This window comes from Gavialis gangeticus, unplaced genomic scaffold, assembly GCF_001723915.1.
Source record: "Gavialis gangeticus isolate Ggan-Ray unplaced genomic scaffold, GavGan_comp1, whole genome shotgun sequence".
NCBI lineage: Eukaryota > Metazoa > Chordata > Crocodylia > Gavialidae > Gavialis > Gavialis gangeticus.
In genome coordinates this window covers 39,628,411-39,645,719 of record NW_017729025.1, presented here as the reverse complement: position 1 = coordinate 39,645,719, position 17,309 = coordinate 39,628,411, and the positions used below count along the sequence as shown (strand labels likewise).

The 17,309-nt window shown below is 38.6% G+C and overlaps 1 protein-coding gene across 2 annotated transcripts in view; it reads right to left on the bottom strand.

Annotated features, from left to right (window-relative positions):
* TTC7B (tetratricopeptide repeat domain 7B) overlaps positions 1 to 17,309 on the bottom strand; it is a 258,616-nt gene that overhangs the window by 78,639 nt on the left and 162,668 nt on the right. For both annotated transcript variants that reach the window (XM_019518662.1, XM_019518663.1), the window contains exon 17: positions 2,431 to 2,571. In XM_019518662.1, the coding sequence (XP_019374207.1) occupies positions 2,431 to 2,571 (141 nt within the window). The remainder of the gene's footprint in view (positions 1 to 2,430; positions 2,572 to 17,309) is intronic.

Sequence of the window (17,309 nt, the reverse complement as noted above, 5' to 3'; positions counted from 1 at the left end):
ATGAATTAATGATGGGAACACTGATATAAATAACAATTCAAACAAGTCAAATGAAACATGATAAAAAGATATAGCAATACTAAATACAGACAGGATTACTTCTCAATGACAAGAACTTGAGGAGCAGAACTCCAACATTTAGGGGAAAAAGTTATACTAAACGCATGCCAATGGGCAATAGAATGCCTTAAGTAATCAAGTATCTTAGAGACCTTTGATATATTGTCATCTTTACTGTATGACTAATACTAAAAGGTATGCAGTATATAGAACAAAACATATTTAAAGCCAACATAATGATACTGAAAACAGCAATGGCTTAATGGCTGCCACTGCTCTGTTTAACTTGACTGAGATCTGTACATTAAGAACTGTAGGTTTTCTACCTGCTTTAAAAAAATATTGATGAGGACCTTGTTTTTACATACTGTACATAGTTATGCAGCATCTACCAGTGAAGCCCTCTAGTTCTGACTTTGGTATGATGCAGCAGGCAACACTTTTGTATTATCTCACCAAGATTTTTACCATTGAGGAAAAGGTTACTGAATGTCCCACCTATCACTGTGCGACACAACAGAAAAGCCAAGGAAGCCCACTATTATTTTTGTACTAGGTAGGTAGGCCTACAGAAAGAACATTTATTATAGTAGCTTTTTCTAGCTTGGTTACCTTATGTTTCTATAAGCAGTTTTACCCTTCCAGTGGAACAAAGTATTCTACCTTTCACACTAAGTAGTATTTAAAAATTCTCAAGAAGCTAGGAGTGCTACTGTTTCATTGCTATGAGTAAGATATGACCCAGCAGATAAAAACCGCATACAAAACTGCTGCTTTATCTTATACTTACAAATGCTCCACCAACTGACCCCACCCCCCAGATAAAAAGTTTTCCTTCCATTTAAAAATGAATTAAAATCACTAAAAAATCTGATATACTGACTTGATTATATGTAACAAGAAGAAAGTATACCCACTGAAACTGATTTGCCATGGTAGGTGTAATAAAACTTTACCAGTTAGCCAACTGGCCAAATACCCATGCTTCACAGTGCTGGCCTAGAGGCCTAGTCCAGATTTTGGGCCAAGGCTTTTGCTTGCTTTGCCACAGGGCTCTATCTACCTTCATGGCAGATGCAGAAAAGAACATAAAGAAAATGTTCAACTTCTAAATTTACAGCTGGAACACTGCATGTAATGTTCACAAGGCTACTTCAAACAGATGCCTTTCAGGTCCAATCTATACTCACTCACATGAAAACAACAGCTTTAATAAGTATTGTTCTGACACCCTTGTAGTTGAAATACTTTTACACATTAGAATTACCCAAACTTATGGCACAGGGGAAAAGCAGAAGGAACATATACATTTCCCTTTTAAAAATAAAAGCTGTCTTCTTAAAATTACAGAATCAGAACCATAGATCATCAAGTCTGGTCCCATGCCGTGGGCAAGAAGTTATTGGGCTCAGACTAGCTCAACAAGGCACCTGGTCCAGCCTCATTTTGAGCACCTCTTTAAGGAGCGTTCCAGATTCTGGTGAGCCTTACAGAGAAAGATTTTTTTTAGGTCTAGTCTGAATTTATCCTCTATTAATTTATGCCTGTTGTTGCCTTCCTGAAGACTTGCTCCCCTAGTACTTGATGTTCACCCTTGACATACGTGTAGGCAGCTATCAAGTTACCTCAGCCTTCTCTTACTCAGACTGAACAAACCCAGTTCCCAGAGTCTCTCCTCACAGGGCCTATCCTCCATGCCCTTAATCATACAGGTGGCCCTTCTTTGTACCCTCTTAAGCTTATCCACATCCGTCTTGAAGTGCGGTGCCCAGAAGTGGACACAGTACTCCAGCTGAGGCCTCACCAATGCTGAATAGAGAGAGGAGTACCACTTCTTTTAGTATATGAACCCAACTAATGCAGCTTAGAAGAAAAAAAATGCTTTACATATTTTATCCCTTTTCCCCAGCACTAGGAACAGTACACAATTTATATTTTTAATTTTAAGTTCATCGTTGCTAAGTTTTGGGTTTAACATTAGGACCGCATGACTATTAAACATTCCTTTGTTGCCTAAAGTTCATTAAGAAGTTCCACAAAATATTGCAAAATATTCAAGGATAACTATGTCAAATGAGGTATTTTATAAATCTGTAACAGACTGTATTAAGTTATGGTGAGAAAATGCATCAACTTTTGGCCAAGATTATAAAATTAAATGCTAAATGCCATCCTCATTGACCACTGTTTCATAAATTAAAATAAGGTTCCTGTTTTTAACTGAACCAGGATACCACATTCTGAATGCATCTTTAGAAGCTCAAATTTCAGCTGACAAACAGTAATAGATTCTAATCTGCTGAATGAAAATAAGTACATATTCCTGCGATTGCACAGGCTAGGGAGGACAAAAGAGTTTGTTTACAGTACCTGCATGGAGCCAGATTTGAGCCAGAGTCATCCAAGGATGCAGAGGACCTTGTTTAGGAGCACTACTCTGCAAAGATGAAGCAACCTCCGACAGTGCCTGTTCCACTCTGGAGGCTGCTATTGATGTTGCATGGACTGAACCTGGAGAAGTAATTAAAACACAAACAAACATAGTCACATCAGTTGGAAAGGGAAAAGGAGGAGTGAGGGGAAATGTTCACACATGCTGTGTTAAATACTTTGTCTTAACCCCTTCCATAACAGAGGCTTTAGGAAGCAGCTAACCTGAATTTAAACTTGTTTTTTTAAGTCAGTCTCTTTCTGATCCACACACACACACACACACACACACACACACAGAGAGTGAATGAATCTGCACTAAAAATTATGTTAGTCTTGGCAACTGTGTGACATGTTTGGGTAACTACTACGAACACTAAAAATTTAATTCAACATTCCAGTTATGACAGAGTAAATGATCCAGAAACTGATTATGATGGCATTATATGCTGCAACCTTCAGTTTTCTGCATGCACTTTAATGGTAGTAATTGCTGTGTCTTTTCATAGAGTGCAATTAGATGACTAGTTTCAGGCTAATAACAGAAGTACAAGATAGACAGAATTAAAACATACAATGGTGTCCTTGCATAAATACACAAATAAACTCTGCTGGGTGCAAACTTTAGCTAATCAACAACGTTGAATTAAAGTGTTTGAGAGCCAAATAATTCCTCTCAGGAAGACTATCCTAAATGCACAGCACATAACAGGCAACTATTTCAAAAACAAACATTACAATGGACATTAAACTCCCATCTGCATATATTATCTCCCTTACACTACAAAAAAAGCTGGTTTTCTACAGGTACAGTATGTAGAAAACCATAAATTATAAAATTAAATTAAAATACTGCACTAGATATTAAATGGATATAATTTTTAGCCTCGATTGTTTTTTTGGTGTGGGCCATAAGCATTTTAAATCCCAACTGCCAATATACTTTTAAAATATCTGTAAACTGGCCATAACTTTCTTTGATAATTTCAAATCCACGTGGGTTTGAATAAACAGCATTTTACATCAGTTATACAAAACAGGAAAACAGGTGTTACTATGCAGGGTCAACAGGAGATCTGCTTTGACCAATCACCTGACAGTGACCAGGTCCACATGTCTTGGAAGAAAAGTTGTAGGAACTTTGCAATAGGCTGATACAGGAGGATTTGTCCCCTCCCACAATAGGTATCACTTTGATTTCTACTACTTAGATACTGGTTTAAAGCATAAAGCTTAATGGAATTCCTAAAACCTAAGTTTCCTCCGAACACTGATAAATCTGAATTTTTTTTCCCTAAGCATTTTTAATCAAACTTTATATGGAACTCCCACATAAAGTGTATATCCAGGCATGACAAAACAAAGTAGCAGCCTGGAAATAGGTAAGGGACCCAAACCTATCACGCAGCTGAGCTGAATACACAGGAAAGCAGCAGCTAGATCTACAGGCGTGTTCTTTTTGCCAGGTGGAAGACAGAAAAGCCTCTGGGAACTATAGCCAGCATTGTTCAGCTGAGTTTTACTTTGCATTTTATTTGTCCTTTTGAACAACTGTGCCCTAAGAGGTTGGGTTTTGTGTTCTCTTCCTGACTGGTGAAACAGCTCTCTAGGGTTGAACATTTACAAAAGCTTTTATTCATCACATCCATCTGGCTCATATTCTCAATGACTATAAGAGAGAAGGGTATGGAAAGCCAGTTACAAGAAGACTTCAAGGAAAAAAAAATAAAAGTGGAATATTCCAAGAAAAATGTCATGCCATTAATCATACCAGCTCTAGTTATGCATCTTTTATTCTTTTCTCAACTTGAAAGCCATATATATATTGTATGTGTGTACACACACACACACACACACACACGAGCTCAAATGCAACCTGTTTACCATTAAATGGCAGTTGACACCTTGCTCTCAGAAGGACTAGTAAGGATGAGTTGTAACCAATCAACAAAGAAAGATGACTTTATGGAAGGGGACATTGTAGAACATTCTCCAAACTTTCCCCTCTATGAAGCCAAACATTAATTTGGCAGAGGCCAAGTGTGGATCACAAGGGGAACCATTCAATGTACTTCAAGTCAGTTTTTAAATTTTTTATGGAAATGTTTTGGTGCTTGATGAATAGCCCACAATTCTAATCCACTTAAGAAATGTACTATTGAGACCAAGTCTGAAGTCATGTAAAATCCCAAAGGTATTGTCCCTATAATTCTCTAAATAAGTAAATCCATGCAACACAGCAGTAGCTTAGCACAGAAATTTGTTTGAACAGCAGACAATACTACGTAATAATTACCAAGTAAAAACAGGGTAGTTTATCAAAGTCCTGTTACACAGGTCTCTGAAAATTAACTTCTACCCCCAGAAGTTCCACTTTAAATTCTCAGCTGCACCTTTTATTTCTAATAATCTTTATCTTAGAAGAGGGCAAATCACACAATTTTAAAACAATTATGAACAAAAAATTAAAGTTTATAATGAAAACTTTCCTTAACAGTATTTTAGTATTTCCATCCTCTAAATAAAATATGAAAACATTACACAAAACAGCAGTTTGTGAGTATCCAATTAAACCAATAAAAAAAATTGCCTGCTCTTATTTTACTGCACTAATACATCTCTCACACAATAAATATTTTAAATTAATTGGGTTTTTAACAATTGAGATTAAACAGTAGCCTCTTAATGTTACTAAACCAGCTCAGATCATTTCAGTTTAGAACTATAGTCACAAATTCTAGAATTCACATTAATCAGAAATGAAATGTATGCAACCCAAAATTCCCTTACCATTCTCTGCTAATCGTGATCTGTGACCAAATTCTTCCAAAATCACCTGCACTAACATTGACTTTTTTGAATTTGAAAGTTTAAGGCATAATAGGATGAAAAGAAACTCAATGGAATTTGAGCACCTTATTCCAGTAAGGTCCTCTTTTTTAGTCCTCTCTGCTTCAGTCTGTTCGAAGACTTTAAAGCTCTCAAACAATGTGGGAGTGCTGACATTTTCTCTTTCCTGTTCGAATATCAAGTACATAGCCCACGTGTCACACTTACCCCATCTTCCCCCATACTCCGATTCCAGAATACCTTGTGCTTCTCTGGTTTCACCACAACTAGTTTGTATCTGGCCCATTTCTTGGAGTTCTGGTTACATGGCATGCTGTCAGTTTCTTTGATCAGTTTCTAGATAACCAATTATTACTTGGAACAATTCTCTGAATACCTGGAATCTTTTGAGTGCTTTAGGCACCCCTCATGACAGGAGGCATGACTGTGGGATCCAGCATCGGATCCAATTATGCCTTAATGCCAGTGCAGGGGAAACCTGGGATTGCAATCCTGAGCTCCTTCTGCACCAGGAAGTAGCAAACTCCTGCAGCTGCAAGTCCCACACCTGAGGGGCTCACAGCCATGGCAGTGCCCCATGTGTTGCCATAGCAAGCAGCTGTGCAGCTGATGGGACTAACAGCTCCAGCAAGCCCCCACTCATTGCTGTGGCTGGCAGCCCTGCAGCTGATGGAGCTCCCAGCCACGGAGGTATCCTTGCTACACATTCAAATTAAAGCTAGACAGAAACCAACTATAAAAGTTCTTACACATTTTCAAGTTCTAACTTTATATCTGGATGAACATTTTTATGGTGTGATAGCTACTCTGCACATATAGCCATTCTAACTGAACAAGTAATCAGTTAATTGTATAATACATGTGTAGAGGGAGCCAAATGTGAAAGCAGGGATTTTTGTGGGTCATATTTATTAGACCATCTGTATAGGTACCAGAAACTTGTCTATATCCCTCCCAACTATACAGTCTGTCTAATAAATAACAAACAATCACTCACAAAAATTCCTGCCCCTCAAAGAAAAGAAAAAACAGGTTATCTGCTCTAGATTTCACATATACAGGTCTGATGACCAGCCTTCTGGCTTCCTGTTTCACTTCAACACAAACTCTGTTCTTCCTAGTCTCACATAGGTCTCACTTCATGGTTTGCATTCACCAGCCCTTGACCAATCACATTCCTTTCTCCATTGCCTAGCTTTCTCCAGCAATGTTGTTCAGTTCTTATACAAATATGTAGTCTGTATTTTTTTAATCCTATCCAGGCCATAATAATTCATTATGGAAGCAAGTTTGTGGTCAGTTGAATGAGCCTTGAAACACTATGAACACATGCATTCCTCCCGTTATTGAACTTCCACACTCAGACCTATTAAACGTACATGTTATATAGACTTGAATCCTTCCCCAATTCTTCCTTGGTGAAACAAATTTTCTGGAAAACTTAGCTATGAAAGAGTTATGAGGTCTTAGAAAAGTATTAGCAGTAATTCATGAGCAAACCAGAACTCTGCTATCTATGCCTTTAGATTGTTTGACTTGACTAAGGCTATCATTTGGTAGTCAAACCATTTTACTATAAAAAAATTATACTATAACTATTTTTGGAACATCTAGAATCCATATAATTTATGCAAGTTTTGCCTGAAAAATGCCCTCCACACTGTTAAATGCCTTTTGAGATCATTAATAATGCATTTATTTTGTATTACACTGCTCTATTTCATTTAGAAATATTTTGTTACCTTTCATTCTGTTTCCAATTGTAAGCTGTCCATGATTTATGGAGAAAGAGAAACCTTTTATCTGCTTAAAACCAGCTTATACTTGTTTGACACAACACAATAACATTTTAATTTAATGGGAGCCCTTGAGTGCCACAAATTTAACAAATAAGCAAGGAAGCCTGACACCATGACAAGGGGATAACTAAACAGTTATTTGGGTAAATCTGGCATCTTTTATTAGACCGACTAAAATAGTTGGAAAATTCTTCTTAGCAAGCTTTCAGATTTAAGTGTCTTTTGTCAGGCTGAAGAAGCATCTGCAGTTGGTGTGCACTCTTCCTGGATGGCATAAATATTAAAGCAGCCAGAGGCTGGTATGCATACAAGAAAGCCAGTCAGGGAAGATGTAAACTGAGGAGTCAGTGGGTGAGACAGGTTGTGGGGGAGGGAAGAAGGGGGATGAATGTAGCAGGTAACTAGTGGAGAGGTACCAGGGTAGTTAGATGTCAGGCAGGTTATAGTGCAGGGGTCGGCAACATTTTTGGACAGAGTGCTGAAAACACCTGCAAACTCGGCTTGTAAGATGTTGGTGTGCCAGGGGCAGATGTCACAGGAGCTGCAAGGGGCCTAATCCTTGTTGTGGCCATGCAGCCCTGGCCCCTTCCCTGCCATCCGCCCCGAGGTGCACATACCAAGACAAATGCCTTCGCGTGATGCACTCTGGCACCTGTCCTGGGGGTTGCCTACCCGTTATAGTGCGTCATAAATCCAATGTCTATATTTAGTCCATGATTTTTCATCTGTGAAAAAAGTGTTTTGTAAATTCCCTTTGAGGATTAAAACTGAGAGACTGGAGACAGAGTGTGCCCCCATGGTAGCTGGGTATTTTTGTCTTTAATAGATTTCAGGTGTACATTCATTCTGGTGCCCAGTTGTTGTCTGCTCTCTCCTACATATTTTCCATCAGGGCATTTGGTGCATTTTCCAACTATTTGAGTTGGTCTAATAAAAGATATCAGATTTACCCTAAGATTGGTCTAATAAAAGTAGGCAGACAAGGTAAATCTGATATGTTCTCAGACCAAAACAGCAACAACCTACACTCAAGAAAACAGTTCGCATTTTTACTGGCATTTACTCTGAGTTGTTTCCATAAGGTTCCCTCTAATGTCTTTAAGATCTCTCTCATCACAAAGTCTACATAAAATCAACATTTTTTATGCTGTCCATAAACACCATTACTGCAGTAGCATTGGATAAAATTCATGACATATTTCAGTTTGATAAGCATAACTTTACTAGCAATTTTCTTGGTCACTTCTAATGAAATCTCAATCTAAAATACTAGGCTTAGTGTGGCATTATTGCTTTATGGAAAATGGACTGAATCAGTGCTGAAGTCTCAGACATGGACTATTCCAAGCTTGGCCACTAGGCAATCTTGGGCAAGTAACTTCCTCTCTCTCCAACGTTGTCTTCATCTGTAAAATGGGAATGGCGATACTGACTTCCTTTCCAAAGAACTAGGAACTATCATTTACTCTTGTTCCCTTTAATCAGTGTTTAATGAAATAGTGTCTTATACAAGGAGAGAAATATCTGAATTCAACAGAAGAAATGCTCATGCAGGGTAAAGAACACTTCCAACATCACATGCATAAAAGATAGCTGCAGCAGCACTGAAAAATGCCAGTGTTATGGACATGCAGAGGATTCTGTGCTAATATAAGCAAACACATTGTGTTCAAAGAGACAGTACCTTTTCTCTAGGACTAAATAAAGGACTTTCAACTACAATTTTATTACTTCTACCGAAAATTCATGAGGTATAAGATGGTTCTCCTATATGAAAAAATGGTAATTTATCTTTTTTTAAACCTTCCCGTACCTAAACAGTAAAGACGGACTAGGAAGTCAGATATGGCTAACAACCCTCCCCTTCATTCTGTGATCATCATCAGTGGTCCACTACCATTCTTGTTAGAGATGTACAAATCCTCCTCATCTTCAATATAACTCATTAACATCTATTTACTGTTCAAAACTAGACATAAAATAACCATAACCTTTATTTCACTGTAGCCATTTCAAACAAGGGTGGATAAAACAATGGATAAAACAAGAGTGCAGAAACTGGTTTTGTACCTTGGATCATTTCTGACTAAAGGTAACTTTATTTTATTTTACTGACCTATGCTATTTAGTCTCCCTTATTTATTTTCACCTTTTAGAGGAGTGGGGTTTTCCCAGCTTTTCTTACGATCACTATTCCAGTGAATACACCACACACGTGTAAAGAAAAAACAGTTGCCCACTGTAAAGTACTCTGGAAACTGACCCAAGATTAGTAACATTACATGCTAAACCATTGTGATATTTAGTAATTGTGGTGACTTAAGAGCTTCAATAATAAGAGAAACTGGTGACTGGCCATTATTCTATAAAAGGCCTTCCTGGAACACCTTTATTTGCAGCCCTTTAGAAGATGAATACTGTCTCTTCAATAATTAAATTCAAGTGTTGATTGAGCGCATTCAGATGTTGTAAGATTACAGGCCTTGGGGTGACTGAATGGGTAAACAGCACCAGCCTTGCTTTACACACAGTTTCAAGCTCACTATTGATAGACAAAGCACATACATTATGTGATGCAGGGAGGTGTGATGTAAATGCCTTTAGAAATTAATACTAGGGTTGTATAAGTACATACTACTTACAAACTGAAAAAAGGGAGTAAAAACCATGAAAGTAAACATCTGGTGGATTGCCTTTGAACAACAGATTAAACCAAAAATTAAAATCTTAATTCAAAAAGGAGAAAAATATATAGAAAGAAAAAATTCCAAGAAAGCAAAAATTCTGATAATCTTCCAACTGTAAATCAGGTTTACTATTTTTAAGAGGCAATGAAGGTTAAGTAAGGAGTAGACAGTTTACATGAACTATTTTCAAACAGGTGCATCTAATTTACACTGCTACTTGGCCAATACTGGAATACAAACTCAAACACTTAGAACATGCATTTTGTTTCTGTTATAAAAAGGAAAATTGAATAAAATAAACAACCTTAGCTCTAGTCCTGATAAATATATATAAAAAAGCTGAAAGTGTCTTGACTAATTTTTACTTATTTGAAATAAAGGAACATTCAAAATCTTCATCACGTGCTTAGACTATATGCAAGAAGGTGCTCTTCTGCTTTTATGCCCAGTCAGCGTTTGAGGATGACCTTCCTACCTCAATGCACAAGCACTTCCTCATGAATACAGTGGCTTTTGCTTCTATTAAAGGTAGAAGGCGCAGGTAGAATCTGTGCTTGCACTTCCGGATTCTCTTATTTATCAGACAGCTCTGTGCGGTCTCTAACAACTCACAGCTCTACAAGAACAAACAATCTAGCTTCGGTTAGTATGTGCTATGCTTGCACAGGCTCAATACAAAAACTTCAGTGCTTTATTAATTAGGTGTTCAAGTATCCCAAACCTTCAACTTCTTAAGGCCCTGTAAAGCAAAACTTCCTTTTAAAATGAAAGTTCATTTTTCACAAATTTAAATATTTACGATCACATGTTATTATTTAACACAATGTTTCTCAACCTTTTTAGACCCAAGGGACCCCTCAGAAAAGCTCTTACTTTTCCATAAGCAAAAAAGAGTTACAATTGACAAAGCAATTCTTCTGTTGTGAAGAACAACAGATCAAAATATTTTTAACATTATGGATTCCTATTTGAAATCTCTAGGTGTGTCTTATGAATGTTTTCACAACTAACAAGGCTAACACTGCATGACACCCTGCAGCACCCCTGAAAGGATCTCAAAGGCACCTCATGGTGTCATGGCACCATTGTTAACAATCACTGATTTAACAACTAGGGGACAAAAACCTACAGTCCTATCAACTACTTTAACAAGGAAATGTGGTGGAACTGTACTCACCTATGGGAATATTTAACTCCAGAAAAAGTTCTTAAGGACAGTGGTCAGATCAAGATTGAACATCAGAAAAATGGATTACAGTGGTACAGCTGTGAAGCCAAATAGTATTATACCTACAGCTGACAGTGTGGGGACGCTGATATCAACATTAAGAAAAAGGAGACAAATGTGGAAAAACAAAAAAAACCCTGTTTAAAGAAGTTGTTACTGTATCATTAACAAGATTTCATTTGGGCAGCAGCAGCACCATGCAGCTGGTAGACATTGTCTTTTTTTAAATAAACAAACAACTTGTTATAACTACATTATACCCTATGACTTATTAAATATATTTCTCTCTTTGGTATAAAGTTTCAGATAAAAGATGTATAGTTTGTGTAATTCACAGTCACTAAATGCTATTTTAATCAAGGAATTAGCAACTCAAAATTTAAAACCAAGGATGAAAAAAAGACAAACCTGTAGGAGGTTAATGTCCTTCAAGGCAGGAGGTGGCCAATAAATGAAATGACTGTTCCAGTTTCAACTACTGCAAGTGCACATAATAAAGTTGGTGCTCTATAGTGACACTGAGCTACAACTACTTCCTCCTACCATATATCTTATGTTGGATCATAGCCATGAATTTGGGATTCAATCAATTCAATAACTGGTGATCTTTGGGCCCCTATTTACTTACTCCAAAAGATACTTTATTGCATTTTTAGATACTTCTTTCACTGGTTAACCAAAGGCATATGAATAGCTAGAATTAAATGTACACCAAATGTTTTGGAGGTTTAAAATTCTTTCAGTGTAAACCCTATTTATCAGTTATGAAGATTAACAGAAAAAGCAGAAAGCAAATTAACACTCCTATCAGGAAGAGAAAAACAGTTTACAGTGAGATGATGTGCAGGGCCCAGAAACGTGGTCACAGTGTGGATGGGTTGCCTGGGGCCAGACAAAGGTATCTGATTTGGTATGAGGATGAGAAGATACAAACAGTTGGAGAGGAGACTCTGTTCTTGAGAGAGAGGATGAGGAAGTATCAGAGGCTAAAAAGCGAAAGAAAAAAAAATGATAAAAGAATAAGAGATCCAAGAGCAAGGATATAATGGACACATGGATGCCCCAGAAAAGTGACAGAATGCAAAGCATTTATTCCAACACTCAACAGGATGAAAGTGGTTTCTGCAGAAAACATTTTCTCAAAACAACTTTACAAAATCTATCACATCAGACAGAAGACAAAGATAAATGTCTATGTACATTAAAAAACAAGCTTCAACCAAAATGCATTTGAAGAGTAAATCTTCTTCAACAGTCTAAAAATCCTATTGTATTTCATAAAAAACAAAGGTCAAGACAACCTGGTTTAAAATGTATGTTTTTTTCCCCTTACTTGCTATGATACAAGGTTAAAAATAAGTGAACTAAAATACTACATAATAAATTGAATTGCATAGCTTTAAAGGAATTACATGCTGTTTAACTGAACCAAAAGAGCCATCTGACTTCCCAAGTGATTTGTGTATACGTGTACATACACACACACACGTCCGAGACACTTACCTGTGACAGGTATCAGAAGCTATCCCTTTAGGGATATAAGAACTGTGTATTCATGAATATATTTAATAGATTTCATAGACATTTGAGCTGGAAGGGACCCTGGAGGATCACTGAGTCCAGCCCCCTGCCCCAGAGGCAGGAAGTCAGCAGGGATCACAGGATCCCAGCAAGATAAGCATCCAAATGTATCTTGAAGGCGTTCAAAGTGGGTGCTTGAACCGCCTCTGGCAGCAGTCTATTCCAAAACTTGGGGGCTCAGACAGTAAAGAAGTTCCTTCTCATGTCCAGCCTGAATCAGTCACGGCAGAGTTTGTGACCGTTCGATCTTGTCATCCCTTGGGGTGCTCTGGTGAACAGACATTCCCCCAGATCCTGATGAGCACCCCTGATAAATTTATAGGTGGCCACCAGCTCACCCCGAGCCTGTGTTTTTCCAGGCTGAAGAAAAGATGACTGACAAACACAGATATGTACCACTTACATTACATGAAATATATTATTTGGCAAGCATCCAATGATAGATACATGTATACTATAAATACAATTATAAAGCTACTCTCAAGCCTAGGAGATAAACTAGGTAATGCACATTTCTTGCCCCTCACTTTTTGCTCTGCCAAAGACCTATGAGATTAAGCAGGTCTGTGTAAGACCACCTACCAAACAAAGACTGGAATGGTTCAGCTAAGCTAGAGCGGGAGACCACAGACAGCCCATTATCTGTGGTGGAGTCAAACATGTAGGTGGGGGCCACACAGGTGCTATTTAACATCAATTAAAAGATTAAAGGCTTTGGGCTGCTCCTAAACAAAGGTCAAAGTTAATATGTAACTCTCAGCCCTCTTCCTGGCTTGGAAAAAAAATTTCCCCCAGGAAGGATGTTTTGAAAAAGAAAAAAAGTGAGAGCCTTGGATTATTTGAGGCTCAAAGGCTATTGGGACTGCAAAGAAATGCTCCATGTCTAGCCAGGAAGCAAGGACAACTGATGAACAGGCAGCACACACCATCTTCTATCCCCTCAACATAGGGGCATGAGAAGAGGTGGGGTTAAACTACACTATGCATACTGCAAAGGCAAAAAAAAGTCTCTGGTCAAATTACAGGGTGCACATCCATCAGTGTGAATGTGTAGGTGGATAATTATATAAAGGAGAACTAATGTTCTAATCAAAGAGAGAGGGGCGTTATTCTGTTTTTTGTCTACATTTGAAAGTTATCCATTTTGTTATATTAGTACAAGACTCAATGTACAAGGTTGTTTTAAGAGTGGCTTATTTACATTTAAGTTGGTACAGCACTAGCTTATTCTAAAGTGATGACACTCAAACTGAAAAACCTCAATTTAACTCAGCTAATTCAAGTTAAAACAAGACCAACAAAGCAAGAATTCAGTTCAGTGGAACAAGCCCATGTGTGAACAAGAGCTCTGGTTCAGAGGCACAGTGAGCTCTTCCAATACCCAAGGCAGAGATGTGGAGGGAGACCTTATGCTGACCACTGGAGAGCAGAAGGCTGGGCTGAAGGGGAGAGGAAGAAGAATCTTACCTGTCCCTGCTCTCTACACTTGGACAGCAGCTGCTACAGGTGCGGCTCTTAAGATAGCAGTGGAGGCTTGGGCTGCTGCAACTAAGGCCCCTGGCAAACGTTACATTTAAGACATGATGACTAACCAGTTAATTATGTCTTAAGTTGTTACCCGACTACACATAAATACAATTAATGGCCTGATAAAACAGGAAATATACCACAAAGGGTGCCTAATACACATGCAGGGAGGCTGCACCAACACGGTAATTACCCCAAGTGGTAATTATTGTGCTTCAGCAGACTCCTGAGTCACATGTATCCTTGTCCCTGCACTGAAAAATGATGGCAGTGGTGCTTTAACTAAAGCTCAGTCAACAAACTTTTAGTTAATGCATTCCCAACACCATTTTTTCAGTGTGATATGGCTTTCTGGGCCCTTTAATTACAGAGGCTCTCAGAGCCACTGTAATTAAAGCCCCACCCCTCCCCCCACTCCCAGAGCACATGTAAAAATGCTCAAAGTTGTTTTGTTATGATAAAAGTGTAGCAGCTTTGTGCCTGGTTCCTATTATGCCATTAATTGAATGTGTAGCCAGACCATGGCCAGACTGGTGTCTGCTGGCAGCCAGGAGCTTGGATCAGCTGATGGCTGCCACATGCAGGAGCACATGATGTGCCCTGGCACCCGGAAGCCCCATTGGCTGATGGAGCTCACAGCTGCAAGAGCTTGTTACTTGCTAGTGCAGGGGAGTCTGAGATCATGATCCCAGGCTCCCTCTATGCCTGCAACAAGGTATGATGGCATCTGATGCACAATCTGTCACACCTCCTGCCATGCACATGTAGCATGGGAGGAAGCACAGTTGTTCAAACTGCACATCATATCCCATTGCATTTTTACTTGTACATCCGCCAGGGGCTTAAGGAACAGGCTTGCTGGACTCTAATGCAGCAGCCCATGGTGCAGGTTCCCTGGGGACTCCTCCTAATGCCCCATTCCCACCCCTTCCCACAAAGATACGTTTCTGGGCATAGGGCTGTGCCTGTCATGCCAGGGCTGTGCCTGGTGGAAGGAGGAGGGCAGCAGTCTACTCACCTTGTTCATCCCCTCCCTCACAGATATACTGTGGGGCATAAGGTTGGGCTGTGCTGTGGCAAAGACTCCTGCGGGGGAGGGGGTTTAATTGGTACCCACTTTAAGTTGGAGCCCAGGACTGATGCCCTGATCACCATACCATAGTTACACTACTGCTTTGGTTTGATTTTCAGCTCTAGTCTGCTCCTCCCCAGATCTGCAGAAGCCAGGTATACTATTCTGCCCTATGGGGGGGGTGGGAAAGAGGTGGGAGACAAGTTGCAAAAGGGGAAAGAGGGTTTCCATTTAAATCCCCTGCTCTTTTTCCTGACAATAAAAAGAAATGGCGGAACACTGTCTTCAGAAGATGCAAAAGTGCAGTCTGTTGTTCCATATGGACCCACTGAACAGGAGCAGAAACTTGGTCTATAAAAAGTTTCAAACTCCCCTGCCCTTCTATTAATATCAACCTTGTTACAAATGTTTCTGGGCACTTGAGTTAGGTGGCAGCTGATACAAGTAAAGTTTTCAAACAAACTTGCCTAAAACTTCTTGCCCCCCAAAATCAACATATCAAGTTTCACTGTCTTTGTGCTGACGTTATTTTAAGTTTGTAATTTCCAATGGTTTATGCTGTCTTCAGATAAAAGGCGGCAGGACAAAACCCGAATTTTTAAATATGACTCCTTAGGCCAGGATCCCTCTCCTGGAGTCTTAGGGTGCAACTACAATATTGTAATTAGGTTTGGCAGAATTCAATTTTTATTTTTTAATAATTTTTATAGATGATAAATAAATGCTTAAAAATAATGCTGTTTCAGGATTACATGACATAAGGGCTGTGGGGGGCAGGCAATTTATTAATGACAGCATACTATTATTATAGTGCAGTTCAATCCCCCACCATGACAAACATAACTACTGTAGGACTGCTGCCAGCTGAGAGTGGCAGAGCTGCCATCAGTCCTGGCTCTACTCAGGGGTAGCTCCCTCATCCGCTTTGTCACTTCCTCTTCCTTTGTTACCAGTCCCCTGGGGTTTTTGGGAGTTGCAGTCCAAACTACAGTCCGCATAGTTCTGTAGGAGTGCTGCCCGTCATCACACACTCCATCAGCCATCATTTTTCTTATGTTCTATTTCTATACATTTTGATTATTAACAATATAATTTTTTGTCAGTCTGTGAATGTGAGGTGAAACAGACATTTGTCAATGTTTACTGATAAAAATTGAATCTTGCCAACCTAATTATAATTAATACAAACAATGCCCAAAGCTTTCAAAAGTTACCTTTCAAAACTTCCTTTATTCCTCATATAGAAACTGAAAATAAAACATCAATTTTCCTGTCTTCAGAGGTCAAATTAACATAAGAAAGAACCCCTAAGATAAGTGTTCAGATTCATAAGATGATAAAATTTGGAATCTCCCAAGAAGCTCAAATATATTGGGCTCCAGCTGTAACTCCTGGTAGTCAAAATCTCCATTTCAGAAGTTCAGATCTCTATGTAAATTTCTTGAGAAGTTCCCATGATTTTGAATGACATGTTTCTTTGTGTAAATAAGTACATAGATTTTAAAGTTTCAAGCTCATCCTTTGCATTTCCTCGCTAAGACAAAAGCAGTGAGCTACAACAGAATGTGGAACGACCACAAGCCAAACTGCATGTTTTTAAGTTAAGGAGTTTTCTTTCTCCAATTGCAACTACACACACAAATATGTAACCAAAAAAGTCCACTATGTGACTAACAGAATACATTGTTGCTATGCTATAAGACAGACTGCATAATTCAGGTATTTATAACTGAATACTTGCTACAACAACAAATGTGACCTTTGAGTGAATGTGTGTAAATCATTAAAAATCAACTGTAAATTTTGGTTCAACATGAAGATTTCAGAAATAAAATAAAAATGTAAATCTCCTGCTGCTGTACAAATCTGATCTTATACAAAGATGTAAATCATGTTCCAATTCTTCTTAGCTTCATAGGTTCAAATCTACAGGATGACAAATCTTTCCAAAAGGCATTTTTCATTGAAGCCTGACTGAACAGAAATGCATGTCTCAAAGACCACATGAAAAGTATGTACAGGTTTGACATAAAATGTACAAGGCAAGGAAATGGTTAAGGAAAAAAAAAAAAAAA